This window comes from Haliotis rufescens, unplaced genomic scaffold (assembly GCF_023055435.1).
Source record: "Haliotis rufescens isolate VD_foot unplaced genomic scaffold, xgHalRufe1.0.p SCAF_20, whole genome shotgun sequence".
NCBI lineage: Eukaryota > Metazoa > Mollusca > Gastropoda > Lepetellida > Haliotidae > Haliotis > Haliotis rufescens.
In genome coordinates, this window is record NW_025963891.1 from 3,853,709 (window position 1) to 3,869,994 (window position 16,286).

The window sequence follows — 16,286 nt, forward strand, 5'->3', positions numbered from 1 at the left end:
AATTAGAAAGGTTTTAATGGAAGTTCAACGCTTGTCATTTCCGTATAGTGGCGCTTTCTCCAGAGTCTTCACCACAATTATTTCCCAGCACGTATATCTCCGTGTAAAAAGGTTTCCAATCAGTGTTCTCTCAAAATATCGACGTTTTTCATTTTATTATTTTCCAGCCGCATTGTTCTCCCGTGACCTTGTATTTCTAGCCAAATTTCAATCACATGATCACTTCATTACATTGTTCTCCAGTTGTATTGTTTTCCAACTTCAATATTTTCCCATCCCATGGTCACACCTTACATTGCGTTCTTCCATTTCACATCTTACATTGCGTTCTTTCATTTCACACCTTACATTGCGTTCTTTCATTTCAAACCTTACATTGCGTTCTTTCATTTCAAACCTTACATTGCGTTCTTTCATTTCACACCTTACATTGCGTTCTCTCATTTCAAACCTTACATTTTTACATACTTTATTTTCACACCTTACATTTTTACATTCTTTCATTTCACACCTTACATTTTTACATACTTTCATTTAACACCTTACATTTTTACATACTTTCATTTCACACCTTACATTTTTACATTTTTTCATTTACATTTTACATCGTTTCTTCATTTCACTTGGACATTGTTCATCGTTCACTCATTTCACTGTTACATTGTTCATGGTTCCTTCATTTCACAGTTACATTGTATAGCGTTTCTTCATTTCACAGTTACATTGTATAGCGTTCCTTCATTTCACAGTTACATTGTTCATCGTTCACTCATTTCACTGTTACATTGTTCATCGTTCCTTCATTTCACAGTTACATGTTCATCGTTCCTTCATTTCACTGTTACATTGTTCATCGTTCCTTCATTTCACAGTTACATGTTCATCGTTCCTTCATTTCACAGTTACATTAACATCGTTCCTTCATTTCACAGTTACATTGTTCATCGTTCCTTCATTTCACAGTTACATTGTATAGCGTTCCTTCATTTCACAGTTACATTGTTCATCGTTCCTTCATTTCACAGTTACATTAACATCGTTCCGTCATTTCACAGTTACATTGTATAGCGTTCCTTCATTTCACAGTTACATTGTATAGCGTTCCTTCATTTCACAGTTACATTGTTCATCGTTCCTTCATTTCACAGTTACATTAACATCGTTCCTTCATTTCACAGTTACATTGTTCATCGTTCCTTCATTTCACAGTTACATTAACATCGTTCCGTCATTTCACAGTTACATTGTATAGCGTTCCTTCATTTCACAGTTACATTGTTCATCGTTCCTTCATTTCACAGTTACATGTTCATCGTTCCTTCATTTCACAGTTACATTGTATAGCGTTCCTTCATTTCACAGTTACATGTTCATCGTTCCTTCATTTCACAGTTACATTGTATAGCGTTCCTTCATTTCACAGTTACATTGTTCATCGTTCACTCATTTCACTGTTACATTGTTCATCGTTCCTTCATTTCACAGTTACATGTTCATCGTTCCTTCATTTCACTGTTACATTGTTCATCGTTCCTTCATTTCACAGTTACATGTTCATCGTTCCTTCATTTCACAGTTACATTAACATCGTTCCTTCATTTCACAGTTACATTGTTCATCGTTCCTTCATTTCACAGTTACATTAACATCGTTCCGTCATTTCACAGTTACATTGTATAGCGTTCCTTCATTTCACAGTTACATTGTTCATCGTTCCTTCATTTCACAGTTACATGTTCATCGTTCCTTCATTTCACAGTTACATTGTATAGCGTTCCTTCATTTCACAGTTACATGTTCATCGTTCCTTCATTTCACAGTTACATTGTATAGCGTTCCTTCATTTCACAGTTACATTGTATAGCGTTCCTTCATTTCACAGTTACATTGTATAGCGTTCCTTCATTTCACAGTTACATTGTATAGCGTTCCTTCATTTCACAGTTACATTGTTCATCGTTCACTCATTTCACAGTTACATGTTCAACGTTCCTTCATTTCACAGTTACATTGTTCATCGTTCCTTCATTTCACAGTTACATTGTATAGCGTTCCTTCATTTCACAGTTACATTGTATAGCGTTCCTTCATTTCACAGTTACATTGTATAGCGTTCCTTCATTTCACAGTTACATTGTACATCGTTCCGTCATTTCACAGTTACATTGTACATCGTTCCGTCATTTCACAGTTACATTGTTCATCGTTCACTCATTTCACAGTTACATTAACATCGTTCCTTCATTTCACAGTTACATTGTATAGCGTTCCGTCATTTGACTGGTACATTGTTCATCGTTCACTCATTTCACAGTTACATTAACATCGTTCCTTCATTTCACAGTTACATTGTATAGCGTTCCGTCATTTGACTGGTACATTGTTCATCGTTCACTCATTTCACAGTTACATTAACATCGTTCCTTCATTTCACAGTTACATTGTATAGCGTTCCGTCATTTGACTGGTACATTGTTCATCGTTCACTCATTTCACAGTTACATTAACATCGTTCCTTCATTTCACAGTTACATTGTATAGCGTTCCGTCATTTGACTGGTACATTGTTCATCGTTCACTCATTTCACAGTTACATTAACATCGTTCCTTCATTTCACAGTTACATTGTATAGCGTTCCGTCATTTGACTGGTACATTGTTCATCGTTCACTCATTTCACAGTTACATTAACATCGTTCCTTCATTTCACAGTTACATTGTATAGCGTTCCTTCATTTCACAGTTACATTGTATAGCGTTCCTTCATTTCACAGTTACATTGTATAGCGTTCCTTCATTTCACAGTTACATTAACATCGTTCCTTCATTTCACAGTTACATTAACATCGTTCCTTCATTTCACAGTTACATTGTATAGCGTTCCTTCATTTCACAGTTACATTGTATAGCGTTCCTTCATTTCACAGTTACATTGTATAGCGTTCCTTCATTTCACAGTTACATTGTATAGCGTTCCTTCATTTCACAGTTACATTGTATAGCGTTCCTTCATTTCACAGTTACATTGTATAGCGTTCCTTCATTTCACAGTTACATTGTATAGCGTTCCTTCATTTCACAGTTACATTGTATAGCGTTCCTTCATTTCACAGTTACATTGTATAGCGTTCCTTCATTTCACAGTTACATTAACATCGTTCCTTCATTTCACAGTTACATTAACATCGTTCCTTCATTTCACAGTTACATTAACATCGTTCCTTCATTTCACAGTTACATTGTACATCGTTCCTTCATTTCACAGTTACATTAACATCGTTCCTTCATTTCACAGTTACATTGTATAGCGTTCCTTCATTTCACAGTTACATTGTATAGCGTTCCTTCATTTCACAGTTACATTGTATAGCGTTCCTTCATTTCACAGTTACATTAACATCGTTCCTTCATTTCACAGTTACATTGTATAGCGTTCCTTCATTTCACAGTTACATTGTTCATCGTTCACTCATTTCACAGTTACATTAACATCGTTCCTTCATTTCACAGTTACATTGTATAGCGTTCCTTCATTTCACAGTTACATTAACATCGTTCCTTCATTTCACAGTTACATTAACATCGTTCCTTCATTTCACAGTTACATTGTATAGCGTTCCTTCATTTCACAGTTACATTGTATAGCGTTCCTTCATTTCACAGTTACATTAACATCGTTCCTTCATTTCACAGTTACATTGTATAGCGTTCCTTCATTTCACAGTTACATTGTATAGCGTTCCTTCATTTCACAGTTACATTGTATAGCGTTCCTTCATTTCACAGTTACATTGTATAGCGTTCCTTCATTTCACAGTTACATTGTACATCGTTCCGTCATTTGACTGGTACATTGTTCATCGTTCACTCATTTCACAGTTACATTAACATCGTTCCTTCATTTCACAGTTACATTGTATAGCGTTCCTTCATTTCACAGTTACATTGTATAGCGTTCCTTCATTTCACAGTTACATTGTATAGCGTTCCTTCATTTCACAGTTACATTGTATAGCGTTCCTTCATTTCACAGTTACATTGTATAGCGTTCCGTCATTTGACTGGTACATTGTTCATCGTTCACTCATTTCACAGTTACATTAACATCGTTCCTTCATTTCACAGTTACATTGTATAGCGTTCCTTCATTTCACAGTTACATTGTATAGCGTTCCTTCATTTCACAGTTACATTGTACATCGTTCCGTCATTTGACTGGTACATTGTTCATCGTTCACTCATTTCACAGTTACATTGTATAGCGTTCCTTCATTTCACAGTTACATTAACATCGTTCCTTCATTTCACAGTTACATTGTATAGCGTTCCTTCATTTCACAGTTACATTGTATAGCGTTCCTTCATTTCACAGTTACATTAACATCGTTCCTTCATTTCACAGTTACATTGTATAGCGTTCCTTCATTTCACAGTTACATTAACATCGTTCCTTCATTTCACAGTTACATTGTATAGCGTTCCTTCATTTCACAGTTACATTGTATAGCGTTCCTTCATTTCACAGTTACATTGTATAGCGTTCCTTCATTTCACAGTTACATTGTATAGCGTTCCTTCATTTCACAGTTACATTGTATAGCGTTCCTTCATTTCACAGTTACATTAACATCGTTCCTTCATTTCACAGTTACATTAACATCGTTCCTTCATTTCACAGTTACATTAACATCGTTCCTTCATTTCACAGTTACATTGTATAGCGTTCCTTCATTTCACAGTTACATTAACATCGTTCCTTCATTTCACAGTTACATTAACATCGTTCCTTCATTTCACAGTTACATTGTATAGCGTTCCTTCATTTCACAGTTACATTGTATAGCGTTCCTTCATTTCACAGTTACATTAACATCGTTCCTTCATTTCACAGTTACATTAACATCGTTCCTTCATTTCACAGTTACATTGTATAGCGTTCCTTCATTTCACAGTTACATTGTATAGCGTTCCTTCATTTCACAGTTACATTGTATAGCGTTCCTTCATTTCACAGTTACATTGTATAGCGTTCCTTCATTTCACAGTTACATTGTATAGCGTTCCTTCATTTCACAGTTACATTGTATAGCGTTCCTTCATTTCACAGTTACATTGTATAGCGTTCCTTCATTTCACAGTTACATTGTATAGCGTTCCTTCATTTCACAGTTACATTGTATAGCGTTCCTTCATTTCACAGTTACATTGTATAGCGTTCCTTCATTTCACAGTTACATTGTATAGCGTTCCTTCATTTCACAGTTACATTGTATAGCGTTCCTTCATTTCACAGTTACATTGTATAGCGTTCCTTCATTTCACAGTTACATTGTACATCGTTCCGTCATTTCACTGGTACATTGTTCATCGTTCAGTCATTTCACAGTTACATTAACATCGTTCCTTCATTTCACAGTTACATTGTATAGCGTTCCTTCATTTCACAGTTACATTGTATAGCGTTCCTTCATTTCACAGTTACATTGTATAACGTTCCTTCATTTCACAGTTACATTAACATCGTTCCTTCATTTCACAGTTACATTGTATAGCGTTCCTTCATTTCACAGTTACATTGTATAGCGTTCCTTCATTTCACAGTTACATTGTACATCGTTCCGTCATTTGACTGGTACATTGTACATCGTTCCTTCATTTCACAGTTACATTGTATAGCGTTCCGTCATTTGACTGGTACATTGTACATCGTTCCTTCATTTCACAGTTACATTAACATCGTTCCTTCATTTCACAGTTACATTGTATAGCGTTCCTTCATTTCACAGTTACATTGTATAGCGTTCCTTCATTTCACAGTTACATTAACATCGTTCCTTCATTTCATAGTTACATTGTATAGCGTTCCTTCATTTCACAGTTACATTGTATAGCGTTCCTTCATTTCACAGTTACATTGTATAGCGTTCCTTCATTTCACAGTTACATTAACATCGTTCCTTCATTTCACAGTTACATTGTATAGCGTTCCTTCATTTCACAGTTACATTGTATAGCGTTCCTTCATTTCACAGTTACATTGTATAGCGTTCCTTCATTTCACAGTTACATTAACATCGTTCCTTCATTTCACAGTTACATTGTATAGCGTTCCTTCATTTCACAGTTACATTGTATAGCGTTCCTTCATTTCACAGTTACATTGTATAGCGTTCCTTCATTTCACAGTTACATTAACATCGTTCCTTCATTTCACAGTTACATTGTATAGCGTTCCTTCATTTCACAGTTACATTGTATAGCGTTCCTTCATTTCACAGTTACATTGTATAGCGTTCCTTCATTTCACAGTTACATTGTATAGCGTTCCTTCATTTCACAGTTACATTAACATCGTTCCTTCATTTCACAGTTACATTGTATAGCGTTCCTTCATTTCACAGTTACATTGTATAGCGTTCCTTCATTTCACAGTTACATTGTATAGCGTTCCTTCATTTCACAGTTACATTGTATAGCGTTCCTTCATTTCACAGTTACATTAACATCGTTCCTTCATTTCACAGTTACATTGTATAGCGTTCCTTCATTTCACAGTTACATTGTATAGCGTTCCTTCATTTCACAGTTACATTGTATAGCGTTCCTTCATTTCACAGTTACATTAACATCGTTCCTTCATTTCACAGTTACATTGTATAGCGTTCCTTCATTTCACAGTTACATTGTATAGCGTTCCTTCATTTCACAGTTACATTGTATAGCGTTCCTTCATTTCACAGTTACATTAACATCGTTCCTTCATTTCACAGTTACATTGTATAGCGTTCCTTCATTTCACAGTTACATTGTATAGCGTTCCTTCATTTCACAGTTACATTAACATCGTTCCTTCATTTCACAGTTACATTGTATAGCGTTCCTTCATTTCACAGTTACATTGTATAGCGTTCCTTCATTTCACAGTTACATTGTACATCGTTCCTTCATTTCACAGTTACATTGTATAGCGTTCCTTCATTTCACAGTTACATTGTATAGCGTTCCTTCATTTCACAGTTACATTGTACATCGTTCCTTCATTTCACAGTTACATTGTATAACGTTCCTTCATTTCACAGTTACATTGTATAGCGTTCCTTCATTTCACAGTTACATTGTACATCGTTCCGTCATTTGACTGGTACATTGTTCATCGTTCACTCATTTCACAGTTACATTGTATAGCGTTCCTTCATTTCACAGTTACATTAACATCGTTCCTTCATTTCACAGTTACATTGTATAGCGTTCCTTCATTTCACAGTTACATTGTATAGCGTTCCTTCATTTCACAGTTACATTAACATCGTTCCTTCATTTCACAGTTACATTGTATAGCGTTCCTTCATTTCACAGTTACATTGTATAGCGTTCCTTCATTTCACAGTTACATTAACATCGTTCCTTCATTTCACAGTTACATTGTATAGCGTTCCTTCATTTCACAGTTACATTGTATAGCGTTCCTTCATTTCACAGTTACATTGTACATCGTTCCTTCATTTCACAGTTACATTGTATAACGTTCCTTCATTTCACAGTTACATTGTATAGCGTTCCTTCATTTCACAGTTACATTGTATAGCGTTCCTTCATTTCACAGTTACATTGTATAGCGTTCCTTCATTTCACAGTTACATTAACATCGTTCCTTCATTTCACAGTTACATTGTATAGCGTTCCTTCATTTCACAGTTACATTGTATAGCGTTCCTTCATTTCACAGTTACATTAACATCGTTCCTTCATTTCACAGTTACATTGTATAGCGTTCCTTCATTTCACAGTTACATTAACATCGTTCCTTCATTTCACAGTTACATTGTATAGCGTTCCTTCATTTCACAGTTACATTAACATCGTTCCTTCATTTCACAGTTACATTGTACATCGTTCCTTCATTTCACAGTTACATTGTATAACGTTCCTTCATTTCACAGTTACATTGTATAGCGTTCCTTCATTTCACAGTTACATTGTATAGCGTTCCTTCATTTCACAGTTACATTGTACATCGTTCCTTCATTTCACAGTTACATTGTATAGCGTTCCTTCATTTCACAGTTACATTGTTCATCGTTCACTCATTTCACAGTTACATTGTACATCGTTCCTTCATTTCACAGTTACATTGTATAGCGTTCCTTCATTTCACAGTTACATTGTATAGCGTTCCTTCATTTCACAGTTACATTGTATAGCGTTCCTTCATTTCACAGTTACATTGTATAGCGTTCCTTCATTTCACAGTTACATTGTACATCGTTCCGTCATTTGACTGGTACATTGTTCATCGTTCACTCATTTCACAGTTACATTGTATAGCGTTCCTTCATTTCACAGTTACATTAACATCGTTCCTTCATTTCACAGTTACATTGTATAGCGTTCCTTCATTTCACAGTTACATTGTATAGCGTTCCTTCATTTCACAGTTACATTGTACATCGTTCCTTCATTTCACAGTTACATTGTATAGCGTTCCTTCATTTCACAGTTACATTGTATAGCGTTCCTTCATTTCACAGTTACATTGTATAGCGTTCCTTCATTTCACAGTTACATTGTATAGCGTTCCTTCATTTCACAGTTACATTGTACATCGTTCCGTCATTTGACTGGTACATTGTTCATCGTTCACTCATTTCACAGTTACATTGTATAGCGTTCCTTCATTTCACAGTTACATTAACATCGTTCCTTCATTTCACAGTTACATTGTATAGCGTTCCTTCATTTCACAGTTACATTGTATAGCGTTCCTTCATTTCACAGTTACATTAACATCGTTCCTTCATTTCACAGTTACATTGTATAGCGTTCCTTCATTTCACAGTTACATTGTATAGCGTTCCTTCATTTCACAGTTACATTGTATAGCGTTCCTTCATTTCACAGTTACATTAACATCGTTCCTTCATTTCACAGTTACATTGTATAGCGTTCCTTCATTTCACAGTTACATTGTATAGCGTTCCTTCATTTCACAGTTACATTGTATAGCGTTCCTTCATTTCACAGTTACATTAACATCGTTCCTTCATTTCACAGTTACATTGTATAGCGTTCCTTCATTTCACAGTTACATTGTATAGCGTTCCTTCATTTCACAGTTACATTAACATCGTTCCTTCATTTCACAGTTACATTGTATAGCGTTCCTTCATTTCACAGTTACATTGTATAGCGTTCCTTCATTTCACAGTTACATTGTATAGCGTTCCTTCATTTCACAGTTACATTAACATCGTTCCTTCATTTCACAGTTACATTGTATAGCGTTCCTTCATTTCACAGTTACATTGTATAGCGTTCCTTCATTTCACAGTTACATTGTATAGCGTTCCTTCATTTCACAGTTACATTGTATAGCGTTCCTTCATTTCACAGTTACATTAACATCGTTCCTTCATTTCACAGTTACATTGTATAGCGTTCCTTCATTTCACAGTTACATTGTATAGCGTTCCTTCATTTCACAGTTACATTGTATAGCGTTCCTTCATTTCACAGTTACATTGTATAGCGTTCCTTCATTTCACAGTTACATTGTATAGCGTTCCTTCATTTCACAGTTACATTGTACATCGTTCCTTCATTTCACAGTTACATTGTATAGCGTTCCTTCATTTCACAGTTACATTGTATAGCGTTCCTTCATTTCACAGTTACATTGTACATCGTTCCGTCATTTCACAGTTACATTGTATAGCGTTCCTTCATTTCACAGTTACATTGTATAGCGTTCCTTCATTTCACAGTTACATTGTACATCGTTCCTTCATTTCACAGTTACATTGTATAGCGTTCCTTCATTTCACAGTTACATTGTACATCGTTCCGTCATTTCACAGTTACATTGTATAGCGTTCCTTCATTTCACAGTTACATTGTATAGCGTTCCTTCATTTCACAGTTACATTGTACATCGTTCCTTCATTTCACAGTTACATTGTATAGCGTTCCTTCATTTCACAGTTACATTGTATAGCGTTCCTTCATTTCACAGTTACATTGTACATCGTTCCTTCATTTCACAGTTACATTAACATCGTTCCTTCATTTCACAGTTACATTGTATAGCGTTCCTTCATTTCACAGTTACATTGTATAGCGTTCCTTCATTTCACAGTTACATTGTACATCGTTCCTTCATTTCACAGTTACATTAACATCGTTCCTTCATTTCACAGTTACATTGTATAGCGTTCCTTCATTTCACAGTTACATTGTACATCGTTCCTTCATTTCACAGTTACATTAACATCGTTCCTTCATTTCACAGTTACATGTTCATCGTTCCTTCATTTCACAGTTACATTGTATAGCGTTCCTTCATTTCACAGTTACATTAACATCGTTCCTTCATTTCACAGTTACATTGTATAGCGTTCCTTCATTTCACAGTTACATTAACATCGTTCCTTCATTTCACAGTTACATTGTATAGCGTTCCTTCATTTCACAGTTACATTGTATAGCGTTCCTTCATTTCACAGTTACATTGTATAGCGTTCCTTCATTTCACAGTTACATTGTATAGCGTTCCTTCATTTCACAGTTACATTGTATAGCGTTCCTTCATTTCACAGTTACATTGTACATCGTTCCTTCATTTCACAGTTACATTGTATAACGTTCCTTCATTTCACAGTTACATTGTATAGCGTTCCTTCATTTCACAGTTACATTAACATCGTTCCTTCATTTCACAGTTACATTGTATAGCGTTCCTTCATTTCACAGTTACATTGTATAGCGTTCCTTCATTTCACAGTTACATGTTCATCGCTCCTCTATTTCACAGTTACATTAACACCGTTCCTTCATTTCACAGTTACATTAACATCGTTCCTTCATTTCACAGTTACATTGTATAGCGTTCCTTCATTTCACAGTTACATTGTATAGCGTTCCTTCATTTCACAGTTACATGTTCATCGCTCCTCTATTTCACAGTTACATTAACATCGTTCCTTCATTTCACAGTTACATTGTATAGCGTTCCTTCATTTCACAGTTACATGTTCATCGTTCCTTCATTTCACTGTTACATTAACATCGTTCCTTCATTTCACTGTTACATTAACATCGTTCCTTCATTTCACAGTTACATTGTATAGCGTTCCTTCATTTCACAGTTACATTGTATAGCGTTCCTTCATTTCACAGTTACATGTTCATCGCTCCTCTATTTCACAGTTACATTAACACCGTTCCTTCATTTCACAGTTACATTAACATCGTTCCTTCATTTCACAGTTACATTGTATAGCGTTCCTTCATTTCACAGTTACATGTTCATCGTTCCTTCATTTCACTGTTACATTAACATCGTTCCTTCATTTCACTGTTACATTAACATCGTTCCTTCATTTCACAGTTACATTGTATAGCGTTCCTTCATTTCACAGTTACATTGTATAGCGTTCCTTCATTTCACAGTTACATGTTCATCGCTCCTCTATTTCACAGTTACATTAACATCGTTCCTTCATTTCACAGTTACATTGTATAGCGTTCCTTCATTTCACAGTTACATGTTCATCGTTCCTTCATTTCACTGTTACATTAACATCGTTCCTTCATTTCACAGTTACATGTTCATCGTTCCTTCATTTCACTGTTACATTAACATCGTTCCTTCATTTCACAGTTACGTTGTACATCGTTCCTTCATTTCACAGTTACGTTGTTCATCGTTCCGTCATTTGACTGGTACATTGTTCATCGTTCAGTCATGTTCTTGTTCTTTTACATTGTACATATGTGCTTCTTTCCACTGTTCTTCAGTTACATTGTATATTGTTGCTTCATTTGAGTGTTCTTACATCGTACAGCGTCATTACATTTTACTTCTATTGTATTGTTCATCGTCGCTTCATTGCATTGTTCCACTTTTTGTATATCGTTGCTTCATTTCAGTGTTCTTACATCTTACATCGTTACGTCAGTATATTGTTTTATTCTGGCACTGTGCGCCGTTGCTATTTTACATTGTTCTTCTTTACAATGTATAATGTTGCTTCATTACAATGTTCTCCTTTTGTATCATTTCTTCATATACAGTTCTATATTTTATATAGGCTTGCTTCATTTCACTGTTCTTCTATATATCGTTCCTTGATTTAAATCTTCTGTATTAAGTGAGCTTACATCTGCCACGTTGGTTCGTCATCCATCGTCTATCGACAATATCATATTCCCTGAAAACACTGTACGATGCTGAAACTTCGACCGCTTATTCATATAAATTATGACCCACAATTTTGTTCAAATGGTTCTAATCCAATTTTCAATATCGCTGTCAGCCAATCTGAGTTTTAGTTGGTTATTATTCAATGAAATATAATTTTGTAAATATGCAGTTAAACGTGGAACACGTTTATTGCGATATTGTAAAAGTTTGACCTTGCTTTGACGTTTGTAATTTGATCACTCTCTCATTTCGTTCAAAATGCTTTCTAAGCCTCACAAATCACTGGACTAATGACGCTGAAACTTCACAAGCTTGTTCCCAACAGTGACAACATTTACATATGTTCAATAACTTTGATCCAATTTTCACTGTGGCCGCCACAGCAGTCATAGTTAAAACACCTACATTAAGTCGTCACTCACTCATTATTGTTAAAAATATAATAACAATTGCTGTGTGTCATGTAATTGTTCCGTTGTTTGCCATATGATATATTTTTCCTTTGATTAGAACTTGACCATGCCCCTCATTGTTGACATCATCTCCCCAAACGCCACGGGACCAAACAAACGAGATCTTCACCTTCTGTTTTCGCAAATATTCACGGCTTTATTTGTTCATGGGGCCCGAGTCAGATTTTTAAGATGGCCGCCATGGAAGCCATGCTGACTTACCTTTTATTGGCCATGAACCCGTCATTTGTCTTCAAAAGGTAATAAATTTATGTATGAATTGTTGAGGAACTCACAACATATTTTTGTATTTAACCATATTTAATCTTTTGATTTGACCATACTCTGTAAAAGACATGTTCTGTCAGGATAATTTCCCCTAAAACTGCCAGGGAGGAAACTTTGTCATGTGTACTGTAACGAGTGATGATATCATTGTATATTCAAATGATTTTGATTTTGTTGTTAAATGTTTGTTAAAATTAAGAAAGGACCCACAAAGATTGGAAAGCTGAATCATTGCGTGCACAATAGTGACTATAAGAGGATTCCATGAAAGACGTGTCACATCAGTAGACGAAGACGATGTTGCAAAGACATTTTTTACTATATTTCTCAGGATCTATTAAACCAGATTTATTTAATCTTAGCATGAATGTTTGTCTTCATAAAAAGATTGAATCGTTTTGAAAACAACAAAAACAATAGAATTGATTAATGCGAAAAAGTCTTTTGCAAGTTATTTTGAAAAACATGACTTGTTTCATATTTATAATGTAATCCTCATTATGTACACAGAACAGACTTGGATATCATTGCTGACATTGTCTTTGTTGACATTACTTATCTAGTTAAGCTGCAGTGCCATGGTACTATCTTTTAGACATCGCTTTCATGGTCAATGCTGCTTGCTGATTTTTTTAAACCTGTTTCTACTGTCAAAACGTTCGAAATCAGTAAATATCAGACGGCTTCAAATACTTTGCTACTTGCTCAAAATCAAAGCTACTTCAAGCTCTCAAAAACATTAGCATATTCATTTCAAGATAATATTTCATCGTTATGTTGAGAGATGTATGTTTCAGGTTCAGGTCCATAGAAATGATCGATCAGAAATTAGTTATTCTATTCATGGCTGCCAAATCTAGTAGCCGTTGGTTGTGTTGGGACTCCAATGGCTTCTGTAAAAAAGATCCGTGCTCATAGACAAATCATTTCATAAAATAAATCTTCGTTGTTTGGCAGTTAATGGTTGAGAAGCATAAATGAATGCTTTTGGTGAAGATTGTTTTCTCAATCAATACTTCTCTGTTACTGCAAGTATATTGCAAGCGTTCCTGATTGTTAAGTGTAATGCTGGTTAGTTTTCGTTCCAGCATTACCATCAATCACAGTCTGATCTTTTCACATCTCTTTTCAGTCACATTGTGATCTTATGTTACCTTGTTGTTCCATCACATTGTGATCTTATGTTACCTTGTTGTTCCATCACATTGTGATCGTATGTTTCCTTGTTGTTCCATCACATTGTGATCTTATGTTACCTTGTTGTTCCATCACATTGTGATCGTATGTTTCCTTGTTGTTCCATCACATTGTGATCTTATGTTACCTTGTTGTTCCATCATATTGTGATCGTATGTTACCTTGTTGTTGCATAACATTGTGCTCCTTTGTTACCTTGTTGTTCCAACACATTGTGATCTTATGTTACCTGGATATTCCATCACCGTGTGTCAAATGTTAAAAGTAGTCCCTGGGCGTGTACATTAATCATAATCTACCCTATTTCTCTTGCTCAAATTATACTCCCATCACATCATTCTCCTATTACAGTGCCCTCCCATCACATCAATCTTCTTTTACAATGCCCTCCCATCACATCATTCTTATATCACAATATCCCCAATCATATCATTCTTATATCACAATATCCCCAATCATATCATTCTTCTATTACAATGTCCCCCATGAAAACATTCTCCTATTACAATGCCCTCCCATCACATCATTCTTATATCACAATGTCCCCAATCATATCATTCTTCTATTACAATGTCCCCCATCAAAACATTCTCCTATTACAATGCCCTCCCATCACATCATTCTTATATCACAATGTCCCCAATCATATCATGCTTCTATTACAATGCCCCCAACACATCATTCTTCTATTACAATGCCCTCCCATCACATCATTCTTATATCACAATGTCCCCAATCATATCATTCTTCTATTACAATGTCCCCCATCAAAACATTCTCCTATTACAATGCCCTCCCATCACATCATTCTTATATCACAATGTCCCCAATCATATCATTCTTCTATAACAATGTCCCCCATCAAAACATTCTCCTATTACAATGCCCTCCCATCACATCATTCTTATATCACAATGTCCCCAATCATATCATGCTTCTATTACAATGCCCCCAACACATCATTCTTCTATTACAATGCCCTCCCATCACATCATTCTTATATCACAATGTCCCCAATCATATCATTCTTCTATTACAATGTCCCCCATCAAAACATTCTCCTATTACAATGCCCTCCCATCACATCATTCTTATATCACAATGTCCCCAATCATATCATTCTTCTATAACAATGTCCCCCATCAAAACATTCTCCTATTACAATGCCCTCCCATCATATCATTCTTATATCACAATGTCCAAAATCATATCATGCTTCTATTACAATGCCCCCAACACATCAATCTTCTATTACAATGTCCTCTAAATTATTTTACTGTTACAAAGTACGTCTTTAGCAGTGGTCCTGTATCACATTGTGCTCTGTTATTAACGTTGTGACATCACTGCTCTTCAAATACCACGATTCTTGTATCATGTCTTCTTCTATCACATTTTTCATTTATTACATGTGAATGTTTTAGCTCTTATACAAAATTAGTTCTTTTTGATACATTGTTCTCCCATTACATCGTTCTCCTGGTAGGCGATTACATTATTCTCCCAGTTCATTATGTGTTAATATTGTTCTTTACTTCCGCTCGCAGCCCTTGGATTTCAACAGCAGCAGCTCCCGTTCTTCCCTTTCACGTTATAATGTTTTTCCTTCTTCTGCATTCGTGTGATCTCATATTCACTTTCTCATTCTAGGAATGAACATTTTTCTCGCATTCTTCGTGCTGCTGCTACTACTGGCTGACTCGACGCCGAAAGCTGCAGCATCTATACCTCTTATAGGTGAGTGGGATTTGGCACTGTCATATACTTCTACAGGGGGCGTTTGGAGAGTGACGTGGATCTTCCAGGGTACAGTTCGTCCAGAGTAGACTTTGATTGTGGAAAGAGTCAGCTAAGATGGATGGTCTGGTCAAGTTCCGTGACTTGCCATCGCGACTCAATTTTGAGGATGGTTGCTCATATTCGCAGTCTCTAGTTTATCACCTCCTGGCTTGAATTTGTAAGGACCGTCGTGATATGACTTGGAAACTGGTGACTGCTTCGATATGAAAATGAGTATATTTATGATGTGCTAGTTTCCACACACGTGTAAGCTCAATGCTTAAACATCATTCACACACCATTTATTTATTTATGTGTGTGTGTGAGCAAGTGGTGGGATGACATATGTCCAATTAGGTGTTTGGAAAGTG

At 35.6% G+C, this 16,286-nt stretch overlaps 1 protein-coding gene across 3 annotated transcripts in view; it reads left to right on the forward strand.

Annotated features, from left to right (window-relative positions):
• The window catches only part of LOC124142701 (neuronal acetylcholine receptor subunit alpha-10-like), a 233,111-nt gene that overhangs the window by 185,294 nt on the left and 31,531 nt on the right, over window positions 1–16,286 (forward strand). For all 3 annotated transcript variants that reach the window (XM_046511290.2, XM_048400757.1, XM_048400758.1), the window contains one exon: window positions 15,787–15,873. In XM_046511290.2, the coding sequence (XP_046367246.1) occupies window positions 15,787–15,873 (87 nt within the window). The remainder of the gene's footprint in view (window positions 1–15,786; window positions 15,874–16,286) is intronic.